Source organism: Capra hircus, chromosome 14, assembly GCF_001704415.2.
Source record: "Capra hircus breed San Clemente chromosome 14, ASM170441v1, whole genome shotgun sequence".
NCBI lineage: Eukaryota > Metazoa > Chordata > Mammalia > Artiodactyla > Bovidae > Capra > Capra hircus.
Genome location: NC_030821.1, coordinates 73,303,059 through 73,327,719, shown reverse-complemented (window position 1 = coordinate 73,327,719; position 24,661 = coordinate 73,303,059). Strand labels below are relative to the sequence as shown.

General features: G+C 45.2%; 1 protein-coding gene across 1 annotated transcript in view; it reads left to right on the top strand.

Annotated features, from left to right (window-relative positions):
* Positions 1–19,061, top strand: part of LRRC6 (leucine rich repeat containing 6) — a 73,305-nt gene extending 54,244 nt beyond the window's left edge. Inside the window, exons 11-12 of the mRNA XM_005688841.3 lie at positions 12,881–12,966; positions 18,708–19,061. Of these exons, the coding sequence (XP_005688898.2) occupies positions 12,881–12,966; positions 18,708–18,885 (264 nt within the window). The 3' untranslated portion in view covers positions 18,886–19,061. The remainder of the gene's footprint in view (positions 1–12,880; positions 12,967–18,707) is intronic.

Below are 24,661 nucleotides of genomic sequence, written 5' to 3'. Positions count from 1 at the left end.
TTTATGGGGTCGTGCAGAGTTGGACATGACTGAAGCAACTTAGCAGCAGCAGCAGCAGGATCTATATGACTAGATCCAGCAGTCAGCCCCCTTCCTCTTCTTCTCTGACCTTTCAAGAGGTTTTTATACCATTAATCAGCCCCTCCATTTTTAAACAGGTGTTCCATTGGCATTAGACACACCACTTTGATTGGGTTCTCTTCTTAGGTCCTGCTCACTGGATGGTCTCTGCCACTGGATGCTTCTTTGCTGGTTCTTTCTCCTGCCCAGGCCTCTGAAAGTTGGCATATCCATCATCAGTCCTGGAACCTCACTTCTCTTCTCTACACTCACTCTCTACATAGTCTCATGACTGTCAGTAACATCTCTAGAGCTCCACCATCTGCTAGTTGCCAAGTACGTCATTAGGAGTGACAGTCACACTAAAGAAAATTTAGGAATATAGACTACATATTTTAAAAACATCTTGGCAGTGATGAGATAATGAGCAGTTACTGCCCACTGATCGAAGGAAAGACTGAGAGAATAAACCATGCTTTCAGTGACCACACAGGGATGAGAAGAAAAAAGCCAAAGTCAGAGCCTAGCAGGGAAGCCAGGCTAGGTGGGCTCTAGGAAGCCATGTGCATTTTGAGATGTGACTCCAAAGGACCGTAACCCAGAGGAAGGTGAGTGAGAAGCCAGCCAGGCCTGAGAAAGTCTCAGCCTGTCTAAACAGCTATCGAAATGGCCCCCAAACTGGGCTGTGAACTTGAGTGACAGTAGTGAGTACCATCCACACATGCCTGGCAAAACCCAGGCATCTAGACGTTAACATCATCTATAGACTCAAATTATAGGTAGATAGGTAGTAGGTAGATTTTTTTTTTCAAGTAAGTATTCAGCCCACACTGAAAATTAAATGAGGTGTTCACAGAGACTTGAGCGGGATCCCAGTAGTAAGTTAGTTGGTGTTTTGGAATCTGACTACACCAGTTTCCTACTCTTCCTCCTTAAGGGAAACCTGAGAGTCCCAAAGTTATTGCTGTTCAGTTGCTAAGTTATATCGAACTCTTTGCAGCCCTATGGAGTGCAGCATCCCAGGCTTCCCTGTCCTTCACCGTCTCCCGGAGTTTGCTCAAACTCTTGTCCATTGAGTTGGTGATACCCTCCGACCATCTCATCCTCTGTCATCCCCTTCTCTTCCTGCCTTCAATCTTCCCCAGCATCAGGGTCTTTTCTAATGAGACAGCTGTTCGCATCAGGTAGCCAAAGTATTGGAGCTTCAGCTTCAGCATCAGTTCTTCCAGTGAATATTCAGGGTTGATTTCCTTTAGGATTGACTGGTTTGATCTCCTTGCTGTCTATTAAATTGTGAGACACAGACTCACATTTGACCTGTAAAACACTTTTTAAAATTTGTGGCCTCCCTGAAAGTGGAACCTACCTGAGAGATATCAGTACAGTGGTTTATTTGAGAAGTAAGAGCATGCTGATCAGGAAGTAGGGGAGGGAGGCAACCAAGAGAAGTGCCAGCAACCCCAGTGGGGAAGCTCTGGGAGACTGTGCAGAACACGTTCTTGTTGAGTCTCTTGAGCCATGTCCAACTCTTTGCAGCCCTGTGGACTGTAGCCCACCAGGCTCCTCTGTCCATGGGATTTCCCAGGCAAGAATTCTAGAATGGATTGCCATTTCCTTTTCCAGGAGATCTTCCCAACCCAGGGATCGAACCCTTGTCTTCTGCATCTCCTGCCCTGGCAGGGGCATTCTTTACCACTGAGCTGCCAAGGAAGCCCACGTGCTCTGTGAAAGTGTAAGAGTTAGTTGCTCAGTCATGTGTGACTCTATGTGACGCCATGGACTGTAACCCACCAGGCTCCTCTGTCCATGGGATTTCCCAGGCAAGAAAGCTCGAGTGAGTTGCCATTTCCTTCCCCAGGTGATCAAACCCGAATCTCCTGTGTTGGCAGGTGTATTCTTTCACCACTGAGCCCCCCTGAGAAGACCGAAAAACACATACTTCAGAATAACTCTACCTAAGGGGTGATGGAACTGGGACAGTAGTAACCAACCCCTGAGAATGTCTGGTTGATGGCTGTTCCCTGTTGTGGGAGGTGGGGAGTGGGGTGATGTAAACTCGCCAGCACTTCTGAACTATCACTGGCCCAGAACAAACAAGAATAATCTTGAACTTGTCCAAGTAAATGTAGGATATTTCCCACTGAGACGACGTCTAGTAACATTACAAAAGGATATTTTCTTTTCTTTCAAAACGCCGTTATCATTCTCGATGTTTGTCCTAACCTAATAAAATATCATTTTCAATTTTAGGTTGTGTGTGTGGATGATCCTCTATGGGGAACTGTCAGATAAGATTGCTCTTTTCAAGTAGGAAAGAATTTTGAAGGAACTGTTTGATATTTAGATTTGTTCTCCTTTTATTTCAAAGCCATGAAACTGTGTGCAACTGTCAGTATTGATTGTACATATAAATATCAGTAATTATACCCTTAAAATTTTTCCTCAGACAGCTTGGGTATCTTTGGAATCAAAGTCAATATTCTTATCCTTCCTATTTTTCCGATCAGTTTTTCAAAAATCTAAATTTTCTTTGCTGCCAGTTATCTTTATTTAAGATAGAAGGTATGTCAAAATAGTTGACTTATACAGGCATTTTTATCTGTTCAAAGATTTTAGTATAATGTGCCAATGGTAATTTATATATTTTCTGATTAGGATTAATGACCTTTTTAAGAGAAAAAGAAGTAGCTTGTATTCTTTAAAGGAGTCTTTTTTTAATGGGCTCAGTGAATTATGTGCCTTTCTTAGTGAAGTCCATCAGAACACAGTTAACAAATCATGAAGTTGTTAAAATGTCAACAGTAAATCTGGGTATATATATTAACTTCCTGTAATGCCAGAGGAAAATAAAAATGTCTTATTGATCCTGAAGTTTTATATTAAGAATATTCCTTGCTAGGAATTTGAACTTTGCATATTTAAATGTTCAACATCAATATTATAAATAATTGATTAACATAAATGCCAGAAATATATAAGAAAGTGAACAATATACAGGTGTCCATTTCTTCTACAGTTGAGATATGTTTTGCTAGATAATAATCTGTTTCAATTGTGAGGGACCTCACCCAGTAACTGGCTCAACCCCCAAATCAAACAACTGCCTTATGTCAAGGCAGGTTGGTATCTAATGGGCATAGACAGTTTGGAAGTTTTATAAAGAAAAAAAAGTAGAGTCATTTTTAGAAACTACTTATGAGGCATGGGTGAAGATGTTAAATGTGTGTACTGAAGCAAAATGATAGCGGAGGAAAAACATACTGCACCCATAAATAAATTATATGGAAGTTATTAATATCGGATGAGGGAATTATTTAGCATGTTTGGCTTGCCACAATGTGGAAATAAGGTGCTAGAACTCAGAAATGGAAAACGTTCTGCAAAATTCTGAAAAAGTTTAGACAATGAATTTTTAATGAATCAATTAAAATATTTATTCACTTTATCAAAGATTTATTATAAGCACTTAGTATAAAGCCAGGCCACCAGGCTCCTCTGTCCATAGGATTTCCCAGGCAAGGATACTGGAGTGGGTTGCCATTTCCTTCTCCAAGGGATCTTCCCTACCCAGGGATCGAAGTCCATGGGGTCACAGAGTCGGACACGACTTAGTGACTAAACAGCAAGATGGATAAAGTACAGCGCAAATTGCTGTGGAGCGAAAAATAAATGAGAGGCCCTTCTTCCAGTTTCCTCCTTGTTGAAGCCACTGACCCAGACCGGCCCTTTGCCTCAGTTTCTAAGTCCCAGTTGCAAACAAGCTCAGACACTTGTTAAGTAACTTAGCTTCTCATTCTTCTGCTTAAACTTGAAATGATGTTACTAACTCAGAGACAACTGTCATAGTCATAACTATGGGAGTCTTCTATGGTTCCCTAAATCTCTCCTTCACTTTTGGACCCAGCGCAACAGGAGCCAGCATGCAAGAAGCTGCAGCCCATAATACCCCTGCCTCTTCCTCATTTGTAGATAGAATAGGCAGGAAGAAGCAGCTCCAGGAGTCTTTGCTCTTAGTTCTAACCTGTTGCCATCCATCACTTATTCAAATATTCTGTATGTGTTAATGAGTACCTCCAGGTGGCTCAGTGGTAAAGAACCCGCCTGCCAATGCAGGAAACGCAGGGATCCCTGGGTCAGGAGGATCCCCTGGAGGAGGAAATGCAACCCACTCCAGTATTCTTGCCTGGAGAATCCCATGGACAGAGGAGCCTGGAGGGCTACAGTCCATGGAGTCTCAAAGAGTCGGACACGGCTGCGCGACTGAGCACACATGCACTGTGCGCTAGGCGCCTCGGGTAGAGTCTTGGAGATGCAGAGAAGAAGGGAGAAGTGTGCTGATCAGATACCTCAGGGACATCTGGCAGAGTGAGGACCGAGGGTGCTGTCTTCCTGCTGTGTCACGCTGAGCTGAGGACGTAATGACAGCGCAGTGGGGCCCGTTCCCCTGTGCCCATTACCGTCCTTCACCCACGGGTCAGTCCGGAGACACAGTCGTCTCTCTAAGGTATTGTTCTCAAAGTCCATAATCTTACAGAAGTAGCTTTAATTATTTTGAGTAAAATGTTTCAGAAGGATTCAAAAAGTCATTATTGCCTTGAAAGAAGTGGTGTAGGTGATACAAAAAGGACAATTATTTGATTTATAAAGATTAGATTAAAACATGAAAAGAGGAAAAGTATGAATAGGGAGAGCCTACTAATAGATACTTTTTATTTCACAACCCCCCAATATATGTATTAGTTTATTCATGTTGATATTTAATATAAAATGTTTTTAGGGAAGTTGCATAGAATTAAATAAAAATATGTAAATTACAAAGCATTACAGAAGTTAAGTGCAAACAAAAGTCAATACAGTTACATGGAATCAGAAAGCATGAGGAAGGAAACGTTAAATGCAGAAAATCTGTAGGGAAGTTAATGGTTGTAAAATTGGTTCTTCTATCTTGTTGATAAGACTCTAAAAGACAGGAAATATATAAAGAAAGGAATGAATGAAGCTGTATTAGCTGAAATCTAGCAAAATTAGAGTGGTTATGACAAAATTAATAGTGGATATGATAAAATTTAAAGCACAAAAGCATTTAATGGAACAAAGTTTATTCTGTAGTAACAAAAATAGTATAAAATAAAGATTTAACTATATTTATTAGACTGTACATTATATAAAATACAAGTTCTCCCTGGTGGCTCAGTGGTAAAGAATTCACCTACAGGAGACGCAGTTTTGATCCCTGGGTGGGGAAGATCCCCTGGAGAAGAAAATGGCAAGCCACTCCAGTAGTCTTGCCTGGGAAATGCCATGGACAGAGGACCCTGGCGGGCTACCGTCCATGGGGTCACACAGAGTCGGACATGGCTGAAGTGGCTTAGCACGCGCACATGAGGTTAATGGTGTAACACTATTGGGACTTTCCTGTTGGTCCAGTGGTCAAGACTTGGCCTTCCAATGCAGTGGTGAAGGTTTGATCCTTGGTCGGGAAGCTACGATCCCACATGCCTGGCAGCCAAAAAACCAAGACATGAAACAGAAGAAGTACTATGACAAATTCATAAAGACGTTAAAAGAATGATCCGTATCAAAAATCGTTTTTTAAAAAAATATATAACACTATTAAAATGTTAATCTGTACCTTTGTGCTTGTCCCACAATTGAATTTTCAAGCTGTTGATTACATTTCCCTCTGCGGATTCAGGAAGCCAGTTGGCCCACATTATGTAATTTATTAGACATATTTTGGTTCTTACAGCTTTTCCATTAGTCATCCCTAAACACACTTTGTACAAATGAGTAAGAAGCTTGAAGTTAATGAGCATCATTTTCTAGAGAGGAAGTAGCACTAGGGCTGCAGATAGAGAAGCCGCACTGTACTATTTCAGTACCTTGGACCTCTGAACCTACGGTCCTCTGCCCAGAAAAACTAGATCTCTTATCAGAAGAGTTTTTCCTGCTATTCATATGAATATTGATGTTAAGATGAATGTTGGTAATAACATGAGTGTTGGTGTTGATATTTTTCTCACTGCGGATTTCTTAATTCCCCCTAACTTTTAAACTTAAAAGAACCTGTGAAACTAAATGAGCTGAAAATAACTTTTAAAAATAAGCAACACATTGAGATTCCTGTACACAGAAAACTCCCATGAAGAAAAGTTCCAAATTTGTGATGCTATTTGCATTTCCATAAACACAGAGAATCTCTGTCTGAGCTCATTATTATGGGACAATAGAAATGGGGGTACTTTAAGACTCTAATTATGCATATGCTCCCATTCTGATTAGTGCGTTTATAGCACAAAGCAATACAAAACCTGTGCTTTTGGCTCCAAAGCTTTTATTCTTAAAGTTGACATTTTCATGAATTTTAACTAACACTGGTTTCATTTGATGTAATTGAAAAAAAAGTTTTCTTAAGTGCTCAGATGCCACTGCTCCACAGGAAGCAGACTCTGAGACAGAGATTCTCATGCAAAATGTTTTTAGGGAGCAGCCTAGGGATCCACTCCTGTGGGAGGGAAGGATCAGGATTGGGAAGAGGGAGAAGCTGAGGGGTGATGCTGGCCTGTCAGAGGCCCCAGCTGATGCCACAGTGAGCTCTGGGGCTCACATGGTCCTTTGGAGTCGTCCTGAGTCAGGCTAAGGGAGCAACCTTATACCCCACGTTGACCAGAGAGACTGAAACATAGGCTCCGGGTTCTCACACTCAGTGCCAGGCCCCAGGCATGTCAAGGAAGGAGCAGAGAGTTCCAGAACTGAAAAGGCCATGTGGTCAAGGCCCACAGATAAATTAGGGGTAACTGGTATGGGTAGGTGACCTTCACTCCTATAGAAGAGTCGAGCAGCCCACAGTTGGGTTTGGGCTAACTCTGGCTTGGTCAGTAGAAATTAACATGAACAGAAATGATATGGACCTAATAGAAGCAGAAGATATTAAGAAGAGGTGGCAAGAATACACAGAAGAACTGTACAAAAAAGATCTTCATGACCCAGATAATCACGATGGTGTGATCACTCACCTAGAGCCAGACATCCTGGAATGTGAAGTCAAGTGGGCCTTAGGAAGCATCACTACAAACAAAGCTAGTGGAGGTGATGGAATTCCTATTGAGCTATTTCAAATCCTGAAAGATGATGCTGTGAAAGTGCTGCACTCAATATGCCAGCAAATTTGGAAAACTCAGCAGTGGCCACAGGACTGGAAAAGGTTAGTTTTCATTTCAATCCCAAAGAAAGGCAATGCCAAAGAATGCTCAAACTACTGCACAACTGCATTCATCTCACATGCTAGCAAAGTAATGCTCAAAATTCTCCAAGCCAGGCTTCAGCAATACGTGAACCGTGAACTTCCTGATGTTCAAGCTGGTTTTAGAAAAGGCAGAGGAACCAGAGATCAAATTGCCAACATCTGCTCGATCATGGAAAAAGCAAGAGAGTTCCAGAAAAACATCTATTTCTGCTTTATTGACTATGCCAAAGCCTTTGACTGTGTGGATCACAATAAACTGTGGAAAATTCTGAAAGAGATGGGAATACCAGACCATCTGACCTGCCTCTTGAGAAATCTGTATGCAGGTCAGGAAGCAACAGTTAGAACTAGACATGGAACAACAGACTGGTTCCAAATAGGGAAAGGAGTACGTCAAGGCTGTATATTGTCACCCTGCTTATTTAACTTCTATGCAGAGTACATCATGAGAAATGCTGGACTGGAAGAAACACAAGCTGGAATCAAGATTGCTGGGAGAAATATCAATAACCTCAGATATGCAGATGACACCACCCTTATGGCAGAAAGTGAAGAAGAGCTAAAAAGCCTCTTGATGAAAGTGAAAGTGGAGAGTGAAAAAGTTGGTCTAAAGCTCAACATTCAGAAAACGAAGATCATGGCATCCGGTCCCATCACTTCAAGGGAAATAGATGGGGAAACAGTGGAAACAGTGTCAGACTTTATTTTGGGTGGTTCCAAAATCACTGCAGATGGTGACTGCAGCCATGAAATTAAAAGATGCTTACTCCTTGGAAGAAAAGTTATGACCAACCTAGATAGTATATTCAAAAGCAGAGACATTACTTTGCCAACAAAGGTCCATCTAGTCAAGGCTATGGTTTTTCCTGTAGCCATGAATGGATGTGAGAGTTGGACTGTGAAGAAGGCTGAGCGCCGAAGAATTGATGCTTTTGAACTGTGGTGTTGGAGAAGACTCTTGAGGGTCCCTTGGACTGTAAGGAGATCCAACCAGTCCATTCTGAAGGAGATCGGCCCTAGGATTTCTTTGGAAGGAATGATGCTAAAGCTGAAACTGCAGTACTTTGGCCACCTCATGTGAAGAGTTGACTCATTGGAAAAGACTCTGATGCTGGGAGGGATTGGGGGCAGGAGGAGAAGGGGACGACAGAGGATGAGATGGCTGGATGGCATGACTGACTCGATGGACGTGAGTTTGAGTGAACTCTGGGAGTCTGAGTGAACTCTGGGAGGCCTGGCGTGCTGCCATTCATGGGGTCGCAAAGAGTCGGACATGACTGAGTGACTGAACTGAACTGAACTGAAAGATGAAATAAAGTGAACACTTCAATGTCTTGGTCACACTAATCATATCTCAAGTACTCAAGCACTCCAGGGTCAGCCTGGAGCATCTCCATCATTAGAGGACGTTCTCCCGGGCAGCACTGCTCCTCCACACGCTGCCACCCTGCCTCTCAGAGGGAGGGTCTGCTGCCCCCCATCCCAGGAAGAAGTGCCAGTTGTCATTACCCCCACACCTACAGCCTCTTCTGTTCCCCTCAACTGGGAAGCATCTCTGTTCAGTCTCCTCAGCTCTTTCTTTGCCCTCTTATTTGACATTAATGTGGCTTAATAAACCGGTGTGTGTGCGCTCAGTTCCTTCAGTCGTGTCCGACTCTTTACGACCCCATGGACTGGAGCCCGCCAGGCTCCTCTGTCCATGGGATTTTCCCAGGCGAGAGTACTGGAGTGGGTTGCCTTTTCCTTTTCTGGGAGAATCTTCCAGACCCAGGGGTTGAACTGCAAGTCTGGTGCACTGGCGGGTGGATTCCTTACCACTGGGCCACCTGGGAACCAGAACTGGCATCAGTAGAAACTGAAAAGGATTTCGATTTCTTTAGGAATCGGCCAGGAACACAGGGGAAATGTTTGTATCCATTACACTAATTCAAGTAGAGAAAATAAAAAAAAAAGTTTTCACATTAAAATAGTGTAAACATGTCTACTCTGCCACATTAACATTTGAAAATACATCATGGGCCAGCAAGAAATGAATGGAAAACAATGAAATTGGCAAGAAATAGACTTTAAAACATAACAAATATACCATTTTAAGATTAGCTTCCTCCAAAACAAATCTCATTTGATGATAATAAAAACCTGCTGCATTGGGCAAACCTTTGCATAAGTCACTTCATCTAATTATTTAGTGAACATTGCATTGGTGGCTTTTGTTGTTGGTTCTTCCATGGTTTTCTTCTACAAGTTTTTGCTATGCAGAATATACCTTTTTAAAAAATGTTTCAGAAGAAACTCTTCCAGCCTTGTAATTTCCTGCATTAGGAACATGCAGCTCTCGTTGTTGTTGTTATTTTCCTCCCTTCTGAAGTCTCAGAAAAAGTCTGCCCATTACACAAACCATCGGTGATGCTTAAAGGTATGTTTTCCCTAGTGGGATGTTCAATACATATAATGAGAGGGTGGAATTTAAGCAGATTCCTTTTATTTCTTCATTGCACATAGGCCCTCCCATGAGATCTATGGGAAGGGGGCTGAACTAAATCACACATACACAAATTGAATTTTTATAAAATATGATAGAAAAATATACAACCACACTATCAAAAAAAAAAAACTGGTCTATATACCACCATGAAATTAAAAGACACTTGCTCTTTGTAAGAAAAACTATGACCAACCTAGACAGCATATTAAAAAGCAAAAACATTACTTTGCCAACAAAGGTCCATCTAGTCAAAGCTATGGTTTTATCCATACAGTAGTCATGTATGGATGTGAGAGTTGGACCATAAACTGAGCACCGAAGAATTGATGTTTTTGAACTATAGTGTTGAAGAATACTCTTGAGAGTCCCTTGGACTGCAAGGAAATCAAACTAGTCAATCCTAAAGGAAATAAATCCTGAATATTCATTGGAAGGACGGATACTAAAGCTGAAGCTCCAATACTGTGGCCACCTGGTGCGAAGAGCCACCTCATTGGAAAGGACCCTGGTGCCGGGCAGGAGGAGAAGGGGACAGCAGAGGATGAGATGGTTGAATGGCATCACTGACTCAATGGACATGAGTTTGAGCAAGCTCTGGGAGTTAGTGATGGACAGGGAAGCTTGTCATGCTGCAGTCCATGCAATCACAAAGAGTCGGACACAACTGAGAGATTGAACTGAACTGAACTGTCATACCACCACAAGGAGAGGGATTACCATCAAGGACACTGAGGACACTCACCTCCCTGAGTTTGATGCTACAGCCCCCAGACTAGGATGCATTGCTTCGTTTGTTCATCCATCATCCATGTGTTGAAGCATACATACGATGAACAATGGGCTGGGCTTTCTGGGGTTCTGACCAATGTGGCTCACACAGCGAAGAATCACTAGTGAGATGGGAAACACACGACCCTATCTATCAGTTTGATTCAGTGTTCAGCCCACCAGTGCAAAGGTCTAGTAAAGATTGGATTGGAGAATCTGGTTGAGGGTTGAGGCTAACCCGGGGTGCCTAACTGCCTCCCCAAATACAGATAATTAGTCCAGCATGCCCGCCTGGCCAACAGATGGGAGCGGAGCTGGATCCAAGCCTAGTGTTTTTCCTTCATCATCAGTTGCACAGATCTGATCACTGCTGTGCGGCAGGAAGTCTCAGGCAGGATGGAGAAAGGGTGGCTGGTGGCGCTCACCTTTCAGAGGAGTGACCCTGCCCGCCAGTGAGATGTGGCAAGTAAATGAAGCATCCCGTCATCCGAGGGAAGGAGCTGGTGAAGGTGGAGGAGAGAGGAATGTACACCCACCCCAGATCTCCCTCTTCCTTGAAAAGGAAGGGCGGAAGTCCCCCACCGTGGTCAGTGGACCAAGGAGAGGAGTTTTGACTTGTTTCTTTTTTCCCTCTCTGCCTGCCAGTAATCCCTGTCTCATAGGAAGATTGGCAGGTGGGGGCTAAATAAAACACATACACAGCCAGCTCAGGTGGGCATGTGCCCAGCAGGTAGCCTCCTCCTCTCCCCACCCTCCCCCGACAACACTGTTCTGTCTCTGAGCTTCCTAAGGGAAGGTCGTGGGTCTGGGTGCTCGCTGCTGGAAGTTTGTTGAATTAAGTCACTCAGTCATATTTATTGAGACCTTAACATGCTTAGCCCTGAGCTTATTCAGTTTAAAAAATAATGGAACGACAGAATTTTTCAGATGGAGAGGAGTCCCTTGCAACTGATTTTATCTAATTCCCTCACTTTACAGTGGAAGGAGGCGAGATCCAGTGAGCTTCCAGCTCAGACCATTTTCATTCACAGCACATTCACTGGGAGCTCCATAAAGGCAGTGTCTCTGTCACCCCCATGTCCGCAACACCCCCAAAAGTGTCTGGCATGCATGGGGTTGGCTCTCAGAAAATATTTGTTAAATGAATGAATTCACTCTGTCTACCTGCTTGGCCTTGGGCAAATGAAGTGTAGCCTGTAGCTTTGCAAGACTAACATGAATAGTTACAGTTTGTGGTCTAAGTAGTTCCCCCCTTGTCCAAGGTTTCCCTGTCCTTGGTTTCAGTTATGCACGGCCAACCGTCCAAAAATATTAAATGGAAAATTCCAGAAATAATTCATAAGTTTAAAATTGTGGGCCATTCTGAGCAGCATGATGAAATCTTGCACCATCCTGCTCCGTCCCACCCAGGATGTCAAAAGTAATCCCACTGATTCCTGAGTCAGTATCTGCCTTGGTTATCAGGTCAGCTGTGCTTGGGTTCAGGCCACACCTATTTTATGTAATAATGGTCTCAGAGTGCAAGACTGGTGATGCGGGCAGCTCAGATATGCCAAAAAGAAGCTTTCAGGTGCTTCCTTTAAGTGAAAAGGTAAAAGTTCCCGACTTAATAAGGAAAGAAAAAAAAAACCATATGCTGAGATTGCTAAAATCTAGGGTAAGAACGAATCTTCTGTCCATGAAATTATGAAATGGAAGAACTCTGTGCTAGTTTTGCTCATGTACCTCAAACTGCAAAAATTATGGCCGCCTTGCAGGAGAGGTGCTTAGTTAAGATGGAAAAAGTATTAAATTTCTACAAGTGTGTGACATACAATATATTGTTATAATTGTTCAATTTTACTACTAGTTATTGTTTTTAGTATCTCACTGTGCCTAATTTATAAATTGAACTTCATCACAGGTATATCCATAAAGGAAGAAACAAACATACTCTATGTAGGGTTTGGTATGTCTGTGTGTAAGCATGCGTACTCAGTTGTATCCGACTCTTTGTGGACTGTAGCCCACCAGGATCCTCCATCCGTGGAATTCTCCAGGCAAGAATACCAGAGTGTGCTAGAGTGTGTTGCCGTTTCCTCCAGCAGGGGATCTTACTATCTGTGGTCTCGGGCATGCCCTGGAAGTCTTGTAATGTATCCCCAGGGATGGGGAGACTACTGTACCTTTCTCATCCACATGTAGGGGCTTAGAGTCAGAGTCTTTCATGGAATATATAGTGAAAGTTTAAGTGTTTTTGCATTTGGGAAACATATAGTATATATTTTTGAAGATGTATCAGAAAGAATGTATCACAGACTGTGCTGTGCTTTTCTTTTCAGGTGGGCGAAGTAATCATAGGCTGTCAACGAACATCAAAGCCCGTGAAAAGCACGCCGGACAGCAGCAGAGAGCAGACAAGCAAGAGGTGCCATCCCCGCCCACCCCCGCCGCCCAATCTTTAGCTTTGTTTAGAGTTCTCGCCATTGTCTTTTTGGTGGCTAGAATGCACCTGCCCACCAGGTACAGTGACTGAACGTTTAGAAAGTATTCATACCCTGAACGTTTACTCCCCAAACTTCAACTCTTGATTTGTAGGGCTCAGGCACAGATCTGTGCATGTCTAGGTCCCCATTTCCCATGATACTAATAGAAGCGGCAACATCTACACCACTGACAGCTACACCACTGACCAGGCACTTGCTTCCTGTGAGGCCAGCCTATGTGCTTTACCCATAGCAACACATTTAATCCTCACAAGTTTTATCCTCAGTTTGCAGACAAGGAATATGAGGGAGGGAGGCTGAGCGCTGCTGAGCGCTCTGCTCATGTTGCCTCTCTTTTATGACCCCCCTGTCCTATCGTAGCATCCAGAGCTCTCAGGGCTGCAAAGACTGAGAGACCCCATGTGTGCCCTCCTGTCAATCATAGGTCATCTTCCTGCCTTGGCTTAAGCTTCCTTCCCTACAGGACCCTCACCCTCTCAGGAGAATTTCTAGTAGTCATGTGAGAGTTGGACCATAAAGAAGGCTGAGTGCCCAAGAACTGATGCTTTCAAACTGTGGTGTTGGAGAAGACTCTTGAGAGTCCCTTGGAGAGCCAGGAGATCAAACCAGGCAATCCTAAAGGAAATCAACCCTGAATATGCACTGGAAGGACTGATGCTGAAGCTGAAACTCCAAGACTTGGGCCACCTGATGAGAAGAGCCAACTCATTGGAAAAGACCCTGATGCTGGAAAAGATTAAAGGCAGGAGGAGAAGGGGGCGACAGAGGATGAGATGGTTGGATGGCATTATCAACTCAATGGACATGAGTTTGAGTAAGCTCCAAGAGATAGTGAAGAACAGGGAAGTCTGTTGTGCTACAGTCCATGGAGTCGTAAAGAGTTGGACACAACTGAGTAACTGAACAACAATATTCCCCAATGTCAGAAAGCCTAACGATTCCCAACTGAAGATTCTAGCTCTGCCCCTAGTGACCCTCGGAGCAATGCCCGCCCCCCACAAGTGGTGACAGTCCTTAGAGCATTTCGAACAAAGCTCTCATTCCTTCTCAATTCATCCTTGGAATGAACATCTCAGCTCTTTCAACTTTCCTTCTCCTTCTCAAGATTTCCAGACTCGTACCATCCAGATGGCAAAGTCTATTTTGGACCCAGGCAAACTATCTTTGTGATACAAATGTATACGCCAGAATTATCACTATAAAAATACCTGAGCAGGAGCTGTATTTATGTCTTGCATAATACAAGCAGTCAGGCATTCTTATATTCAAAGACAACTGTCAAAGTTTTGTAGAGGTTTTCAAACATGAGGTTTGTTTAAACAACAGGTATGGAGCTGAATTCCTTCTGAAAAGCAGGTTGCTGTTTTAAACCTTGGGAAGCTACTCTCATGCTTCCCAGCTTATTAATTTCCATTTCAGATCATTGTTGTTCAGTTGCTAAGTCATGTCTGACTCTTTGTGACCCCATGGACTGCAACACTCCAGGTTCCACTGTCCTCCACCATCTCCCGGAGTTTGCTAAAATTCATTTTGAATCAGTGATGCTCTCTAACCATCTCATCACTTAAAGAGATTCAAGGGTATTAGGACTCCTGTGAATCTTCATGGTCATAATTAAGCCCCAGCAGCATCCCTACTTGTAAAAAATCTGAATCTAATTTATGAGGAATCGCAGCGATTAGAAACCAAGTCATTGTCAATGGTTTGGAGCTGGTTTTCAAGACTCCAGGCTAACTGTCATCATCATGATTATACTTGATGATTAGAAACGTCTTAGCACAATTGTTTATAGAAGGAACTCCTGCAGTATTTTCACAAAGCCTTTCTTTTTCATTTTTGTTACTGAGAAAGGATCACCTCATGTCTGCTCAGGATACGTCTATGGGAAGGTTGTTTGTGGTGCTCTTGAATCATTTACAGAATTCATTATTCCCATTATATCAGCCTCTGATTGGGCCACCCATGACCCAAACAGCCACCTATAAAGGCTGCACGTGGGCATGAGGTCAGACAGCTTGTCGCTTTGGAGGAAAGGCCTCCACAGGGCAGGACACTGGGGGCCAGGGGTCACAACAGGCCCCTCAACCCCCTCTCAGCCTGGGTGGTCCCTTCCTCATGCGGTGGAGAGAGTTAGTGGAGGGAGTAGGTTGAGGGGAGGAGGGTTTTGTTCATTGGACCAGATGGGATCATGTCTGGGGAAAAGGTCACAGACCCAGTGAAGCCTTGTGGTCCTGGGACGACTTCCTCAAAGATGGGTTTATTGAGTACTAAGCGCCTGCACTGAGCTGTATGATGCTGTGCCTTATCTTTAATCTTCAAAATAACTACAAATAAATCCTCCTCCTGTTCCTAACATAGCGAGGTTCATAGAGATGGGGTCATTTGCCCAAGGTCGCCAAATTGGTAAGTGAGTGGTGGATCCAGGATTATAAAATGTGGCCCATTCTTGGGCTTGCCTTCTTACTCTCCTCATGGTGTCTTTTTTTTTTTTAATGGACTTTTAGCCCAGTCTTAGGTTCACAAAATCGAGTAAAAGGCACAGAGATTTCCCAAATACCTGCTTTCCCTACAGGTGCATAGCCTCCTTCATTATCCACACCCTATACCAGAAGAGAAGGTTTGTTACAACTGATGAAGCTGCCTTCCTGCATCATTATCACCCACATCCAAAATTTGCATAAGAGCTCAGTCTTGGTGCTGTGTGTTCTTTGGATTTCGACAAATATGTAACAGCTTCCCAGGTGGCTCAGCAGTAAAGAATCCACCTGCCAATGCAAGAGAAACAGGTTCAACCCGTGGGTTGAGGAGATCCCCTGGAGAAGGAAGTAGCAACCCACCCCACTATTCCTGCCTGGGAAATCCCTTGGACAGAGGAGCCTGGCGGGCTACAGTCTAGAGGCACAAAGAGTCAGACATGGCTGAGCAACTAAGCAACAAGAGTAAACAGTGACATGCATCCACTACTATAGTGTCATGCAGAGTAGTTTCACCGCCCTGAAAATCCTTTGTATTCTTTAATAGAGGACTCAATCTTTGATGTAGTTTACACCTGCTGATTTTAGACATTTTCTTTTTTCCTTGCATTCTTCCATAATACATTTATTCACGCCGTCTTCCACCTGTTCTTACTAGGTGCTAGAGGTTCTGGTCTGACAGTCAGGTGACGGATAAAACCTGCAGCAGGCATCTGTCTCTACAGGCCTCGATGTGAGGCGGAAAGCAGCACGGGGAAAAATTCCCTCTCCTCTTTATTTTGGGGATAAATGTGGTCCTTGAGTGCCCCAGGCCTTGCTGTTCACTGCTTATTAGCCCCAGGGATTCATAAGTAATTAAAACCCTGCACACAAACCGCTCCTCAAAACATCTGAAGTTGGAGAGCTGCAGATAACCGAATACTAAGTTCACTGTTTATTACTGTGATCCAGAAACTATAGCCCAAGAGATATGCCCAGAATAGAGATGGGCTGCTTTTCTTCAAAGTCAAGGACAACATAATTATCACAGATGAATTTAGATAGTTACTTAATTAAGCCATAGATATCACAGTTTGTTAAGTAAGAACAGAATAATTAAGAAGTAGAGCTATAGTTAAGAACAACTGTAATGTAAGTCTCTGAAAACTGAAACTCCCTGCATAGTTTATAGTGTATAATCTGGGACTTCAGAAAATGCCATTTTAAAATCCAACTTGTGTTTTTCTTCAGCAGGTCCAGGTATATTAATCAAAATACTTCCAACCCAGGGACTGAACCCAGGTCTCCCACCTTGCAGGCAGATTCTTAACCATCGGAGCTACCAAGGAAGCCCAGCCAAAGTACAAAGGAATCAAAAAGTCAGATCCTTTCAAGGGCTGAGCAGACTACAGACGTGAGGGGGAAGGGTTGCAAGAGCAAATGAATTTACACTTTCCAGAGAAAACTGAACCTCCCTTCCCCACCAGTTTGTGTCTGCTGCAGGAATTTGGCCGGAGGACGTGGGTTTGGAACTCCTGGAGTAGACTGTGATTTTCTTTAACTGAAAGGGTTAGTTGCTCAGTCACGTCTCACTCTTCTCAACCTCATGGACTGTAGCTGCCAGGCTTCTCTGTGCATGGAATTTTCCAGGCAAGAATACTGGACTGGGTAGCTATTCCCTCCTCCCCAACCTCCCCTGGTCGGGGACCTTCCTGACCCAGGGATCGAACCTGGGTCTCCTACACTACAGGCAGATTCTTTACGGTCTGAACCACATAGGTCAGAGCTAATTGCCTATTTAATTTCAGTATTTCACAGTAGTGAATTTTTCTAGTTATTCAATAGCTATTTATTCAGTGAAGCTGTATGCCAGAGATATAAGGTGAAAGAGACAAATCTTTCCTTCAAAGATGCCAGTCTGACAGGAGGAACAGATGGACAGTGAGACAGTTACATGACGACGAGATAACTTTTCTATTGAGCACTACTCTGCGCCCCTAGATGTTCCCAGGAACCTTGTCTGTCTGCACAAACCATGGTATTGCTAATGTCTAGCACAGCTACTTGAGTGCTGTAGGCTCTTAATGTATATCTGTCAAATAACTGATTCCAAAATTATTTCAAAATCATCCACATCGTGAGGGGAACTTGACATAACTGCAGCTTACTGGGTCCAACTCCAGGCCTATGGAGGAAATGGCCAGAAAAACAGCCCTGGGACTGTGTCATTTCGAGTTTTCTATGTGACAGTGATCACGGGATTCCTTGGCCAGCAGAAAGGCTTCCGGCTTCCCTTTCACTCCAGCTATCGCCACGAGCACTGGGTGCACGTTCCCACAGGAGGGAAAGAACTGTGGGCTTGGCACGCATCTGAACGTGGTAGTATGAATGTCCCTGCCAAACCGTGGGCTTCCCCGACGGCTCAGCAGTAAAGAGCCTGCTTGGCGCTCAAAGCCGGAGCACTGGGACAACCCTGAGGGACGGGATGGGGAGGGAGGAGGGAGCAGGGTTCAGGATAGGGGACACATGTACACTCATAGCTGATTCATGTCAATGTATAACAAACAAAAAGCACGACAATATTGTAAATAGCCTTCAATTAAATAAAAAAAAGAACTGCCTGAAATATAGGAGATGAGGGAGACGTAGGTTCAATCCCTGGGTCAGGAAGATCCACTGGTGGAGAAAATGGCAAACTACTCCAGTATTCTTGCCTGGAAAATCCCATGGACAGAGGAGCCTGGTGGGCTACCATCCAAAGGGTTGCAAAGAGTCAAACACAACTGAGTGACTGAGCGCGCCAACCGCAGCAGGCTGGATTGTCTGAAGCAGCAGGGTCTTAGGAGCCTGATTAGCTCCATTCAGGAGTGAAACCTGCCAGATGTGATTCTATTATTGCTCCTGGCTGTGAGACTTGGCCTACCGTATCATTTCAGTTATCAAAAAAGTCTTAGGTGAGCAGAGTCTGCCAACTGTCCTGTCCTCCAACTGCCTGTGTGTTAGCATGGCCCTACAGCACCCTTTATTTCTTCAAGCGTTGACTCCTGCTTCTACAAGGCTTTAAGCCACTTGAATCCAGGAACAGTCTCCTATACTCCAGGGAGAGTACTTGCCGATGTTTGCCAAACAAACAAATGAATGAGTGAAATCTACTTGAAATTTATTTCAAAATGATATCTCTGTTTCCTTTGCCCTTTCTGTTGTTCTAGAAGCCAGCAAATGGAGAAACTAGAAGTAGACCCCAGCAAGCGTTCCATCCCTGATGTGGCCAACATAGTTCAGGAGAAAACACACATGCCCAGAAGAGTTCGCCCTGAACCCAAAATTATACCAAGTGAGGAAGATCCCGACTTTGAAGATAATCCCGAAGTGCCTCCTTTGATTTGAAATCTCAGGCCTTACTGCCTGTGACCTGCAAGACCCAGATTTGCTCCATAAAGAGAGAGTGTGTGTGTTATTTACGGGGTAGACACAGTTATTTTCAGTATTACTACTCCAATGCATTAGCTTCTACTTAGTACATTAATATTCTAAAACCAGTTTACAATTAAAACATGTACCTTCCAAATGCTGTATAATTTTTTGTAATAAAGCATTGGTTAGTTAAAATGTTTAGTAAATCGTAGAACAATTACAGAAACGTGCTGATTGTAAATCCCAGAACCATGGACCTGGGCAGACAGATGAAGTCACAGGTTAAAGAAAGCACTGACCATTAAACCGGTACCTCTGCTTTATCTAGGAGAAGGCAATGGCAACCCTACTCCAGTACTCTTGCCTGGAAAATCCCATGGACGGAAGGGCCTGGTAGGCTGCTGTCCATGGGGTCGTGAACAGCTGGACACGACTGAGCGACTTCACTTTCACTTTTCACTTTCATGCATTGGAGAAGGAAATGGCAACCCACCCCAGTGTTCTTGCCTGGAGAATCCCAGGGACAGGGGAGCCTGGTGGGCTGCCATCTGTGGGGTCACACCGAGTTGGACATGACTGAAGTGACTTAGGAGCAGCTTTATCTAGAACATTATTAACTCACTATTCCAGATACAACATAGGAAAACTGTCATTTCTCTGATCAAGACTTACTAGCATTTAAACCAGACTCCTCCCCCAACTCCTCTCACTCCTCTCCCCCCTCCCCCACAGTACACACACACAAATCAACAGATACATAAGTAGCTACTGAGCCCTGGGACCTGCTCTGTTCTCACAGAGTGGTGGTAACAAGGCGGTGAAATATGCACACGTGTACCACGTCAGGCAGTGACAAAGCCCGCAGTCAGAAGGAAGTGGAGGTGCTCTTGCCTCCAGAACCAATGCTTCTAAACCAGCAGAGCCCAGAGTTGCAGAAACAGGAGTAAACATGGCCTCTGAGTCATTAGGGGTGTTAGTGAGAGGAACCTCTCGCATTTTGATACCTCAATCCCAGATCCATGCTCCTTGGCCCTGGGAGAAACAGCACCACATGTTGGATAGTAATTCAGAGTCTGTACTTCACTCTTGGGAACATTATCTCACCCACACAAAGTATTATCACCCAGTTGGGCTTCCCTGGTGGCTCAGACGGTAAAGCGTCTGTCTGCAGTGCAGGAGACCCGGGTTCAATCCCTGGTTTGGGAAGATCCCCTGGAGAAAGAAATGGCAGCCCACTCCAGTATTCTTGCCTGGAAAATCCCATGAACGGCGGAGCCTGGTAGGCTACTGTCCATGGGGTCGCATAGAGTCGGACACGACTGAGCGACTTCACTTCACTGGCACTGTAGGTGAGTCTGAAAAAGGCCACTTCAGTGTTCTAGCAGGCCAGCTGCTCCAGAGTGATGATGAACGTGGTGAGTCCAGTCAATTCCATAGATGCAGGCTCCATAGGCATGCTTCATTTGTTGTAACGAGTCCCCTGGTCAGAGGCGGTGCTCCGTGAAGTACTGCGGCAGTGAACGTGGCTGCCATTACGTAAACCCACAGATGGTGGTTTTGGCAGAAGTGCTATAGGGAAGGAAGGCAGATTCACACTCAGAGTAAACATATATTCCAGTGAGAGCAAGGTACCGCTTCTTCCACAATGGATGGAAATGTTCCAGTGTAATCAACCTGCCAGGCAAAAGCAGGTGATGGATGGTTCCCTGGGGTTTAGTGCCATGTACGGGGTTCACTGGTAGGTTCTGCTACTGTCGAATCGGTTACTGTGGATGTCTGCAAATTGTATGACACTCCTTCCATCAAGAGGTGGATTCTCTGATCTCTTGTCTTGAATACGGGCCAACCTTAGTGACTTGCTTGCGACCTGTAGCATAATGATAAAATGATGTTACATGGTTGTCAAGGGTTTCCCAGATGGCTCGGCGGTAAAGAATCCACCTGCAATGGAGGAGACATGGATTTGATCCCTGGGTTGGGAAGATCCCCTGGAGAAGGAGATGGAAACCCACTCCAGTGTTCTTGCTTGGGAAATCCCGTGGACAGAGGATTCGGGCGGGCTACAGTCCATAGGGTCACAAAGAGTTGGACATGACTTAGCGGCTAAACAATAACAACATGGTTATCAGGGCTAAATCAGAAAAGGCGATATCACTGCCATTTGATTCTCTTGGTACATTCCCTCTGGGGGAATCCAGATGCCATGTAAAAAGTCCAACTTCCCTATGCTGGAGATGCCACAGCAGGTGTTCCTGCCCACAGCCCCAGAAGCACTCTCAGCTGATGGCGTCATCTACCAGACCTGTGAGTGCGCCATCTTTGACGTCCAGTCCTGGCCACCGTCTGGCTGCAACTGTGTGAGACAAGCCAAAGTGAGAACGGCCCAGATGAGCCTTCCTAAACTCTGACCCACAACACTGTGAGCAAAATAAAATGGTTGTTGTCATCCTATAGACATAGGGAGAGTTTGCCCTGCAGCAATAGCTACCAAAACCGGATTTGGCACCTGGAAGTAGCGCATTACCATAACTAAAACCAAAGACGTACAGTCATTGCTTAAGGCGGTCAGAAGCTAGAAGGACCTTGAGGAGGTTTGTGACAGTTGGCTCCCTCCAGGAAGCAGACACCAAGAGAGAGAAGTGTGAGAGATATATTGAGGGTAATGGCTTAGAATGCTGAAGAGAGGGAGCTGGAGTAAGAAAGGCTTCAGACTTTAGGTTTTAGATACAGGCTTGACATCCGCAAAATGAAGAAGGGTGAGGATGGAGGAGGATTGGCTAAACGGAGCCTCAGACCGCAATGCAGTGCTGAGAACATCTCAGCCAACCCAGCTGGCAGCTCCAGGGCAAGACGGCCCATGGAAGGAAGACAGGCATGTTGGACAGAAATGGCTGTGCCCGGCAGCCCCTGCCACGTTTAGTGGTTGCAGGGAAGCCAGGGAGAGGGAGATGGCCAAATCTGGAGAGCTGAAGTAGGTCTTGAAGGTGCTGCAGCTGGAGGCTGCGAGCTGTTTGCTCTCCACGTGGCTGATTCTCTCTACGAGGAGCTGAGCAGCACCCCTCTGTGGCCGATGACAGAAACTCACCTCCTGGCTTTCAGTGGAAAGAGGAAAATGCTCTTTAGCGCTTGAACAAAGGAGACCTTCCTTCTGTAGAGAAAGTTTAGCCAAACTGTTTCCTGGGGGTAACATGGAAAAATGTCCCTGATGACTTATTGGGGTTAGTGAAAGAGATTTCCAAGTAGAATGCCAAAAGTATCATCAGCTCGTGCCTTTTAGCTGCAAAATCTAAAGGCACACAGAGTCCATTTTCAAGCAGAATTTAGAGGAAATACGAAGGAACTAAACGGGCTTCGTTCAAAAATAACGGAACCTCCTATAAACCATAGCGGTGTAAGGCGAAGAAGCAACGGCCCGACGTCCAGATAAAGCACAGATGCTCACAGACACGGTTCACAGCCCTGGCGGCTGGATGCAGAGATGCTGAGTGTGGTTCCTGGGGAAGAAGCTTGGCGGCAGGGCTTCTCTCACTGCCGCTCTACATGACAGATCACTGGAAAAGAAACGCTGAACACAGTGGTTGCTCTTCGTCTTTTCTCGCGAAAGCCAAAATCATCCTGATTTCTTTCATTTAGAGAAAACATACTACCATAGGTCTTTCATAAAAGCAAACTGGCGAGGGACATCTGTGTACTGGGAGATTGAATGAACACCTCGGCACTCACTCTCATGTTTTACAGGTTTTTTTTTAAATTTATTTATTTTGGTTGCACTGGATCTTTGTTGCTGTGTGCAGGCTTCCTCTAGCTGCAGAGTGGGAGCTACTCCTAGTTGTGGTGTGTGGGCTTCTAGGGGCTGGCTTTTCATGGGCGGCTTCTCTTGTCGTGGAGCACAGGCTCTTGGGCGCATGGACTACAGTAGTCATGGCTCATAGAGCTTGGACTTAGTAGTTACAGTGCTTGAACTTAGTTGCTTCCCAGCATGTGGAATCTTCCCAGACCAGGGATCGAACCTGTGCCCCTGCATGGGCAGGCAGGCTCTCATCCACTGCGCCACCAGGGAAGTCCCCTTTTACAGTTTTAACAACTGAGACTCCCAAAGGTCAAGGGACTGGCCCTAAAATAGTGTAGCAAGTTGTTAAAATAGAATTCTTTTAAAATCATTTTTGACAAAATTTCCAATATGAGTTTTTTTTTTTCCTACCAAAGTGAATGAAACAATTCACATGACAATATTTTCCAAGGAAACTGTCACAAACCTACTTTCTCTAGTCTTGAAACTGCTCCCTCCCTTTGGGAATGTGAAAAAGGGATTTCAGAGTAGAGGGGCTTTGTGGAGGGTTATATCTTTGGGGATAAAGCTGGAAGATTCTTGGGGTGGTGTTGTGTTCTCACTTCAGTCCTACTGGATGGGGGGCTTTCGAGGGACTTTGAAGGTGAGGGTAGATGAACACGTCTTTGGAGAGCACCACCACCTTTTACGTCCGCGTTAGGGTCCTTCCTTGTAGTCCAGGCTTAGTGAGAAGTTCTCCAGGTAACCTCACTGGAGAGCTTCGAGGAGGGCTTCCCGAAGTCGGGGGCACACAGCTGGTACCCGACTCACGCCTGAGAAACGTGAGGCTGGGGGCAGCGCTGTGCACGCCTTTCCTAAGAACCGGAAGTGGGAGATGCTGGCAGCTCGGACTGGTCCATCGGCGCTCCCTAGGGGGGTGAGAAGCCCCACGACAGAGGCTCAGGGTGTGTGTGCAACCCTAGGGGGTTGAGGAGGAGGACCCCGAGGCCAGGGCTGGGGCATGTAGGGGATGGACGAACTGGGAACCTCTCCGGAGTCGATGATAAGGCCTCCAGGGGAAGAAAAGTCAGTTTCAACCCTCCGCCCGGCCGACAGAGCAGGAAGCCTGACCGAGCTGTAAGGACTTACCTTACCTGCAGCCGTCAAGATCCTGGCCACTCGGAGTTTGGGGCTCGAGTGGGAAGAGGAGGGACTGGTCACCAGGCCCAGAGAGGGTAGCAGACAAGTGGCAGGAGCCCCACCTTCTTCCCAGGGAGGGAGCAGGGAATAAACATCTGGGCCTTCCTTACTCCCTGGCTACAGCTCCCCAGTGGCCAAGTTCCAGGACACACAGTGCGGTGGTGGGGCCGCAGTCCCCTCTGCCTGTCTGCCCTCACCCTGTCCCCCCAACCCGTCCAGGATGGGGCTAGAGATCCTGGTGTCTGGGGCGGGTCGGGAGCAGGGGAGCAGGAGGAGAGAACAGCCTTCTGCCAGTTGCTGGTTTCCATCCTGATCAGCCTGAGAAGGCGGCAGGGGAGGGAGAAGAGTTGATGTTTTACCACGGTTTGGACCTTGATGGGGACAATCTCTTTACTGAGTGGAGACTGAGGATAGGATTCAAATGGCTGAAGGGTCACCTAGAAATACAAGAAAGTATCACTGGATCTGCTTAAATTTTCATCCAGGGGCAGGGAAAGACCACCCACATTGAAGAAAGGGCAACCTATAGCATGTGTTGATCACAGCTGCAAGGTGAGCACTCAGTGTTAAGTGTACACTAATTGGGGACTTCCCTGGTGGTCCAGTGGTCAAGAATCTGCCTTCCAATGCAGGGGAACTAAGATCCCACATGTCCCAGGGTAGCTAAACCCAAGTGCCACAACCAAGACTCAGTACAGTAAAAAAAAAAAAAAAAGTATACTAACAGTAACCCATGATGCCAGAATCGCTGCCCTGGCTGTTTTTCCAAATTCTCTTTTC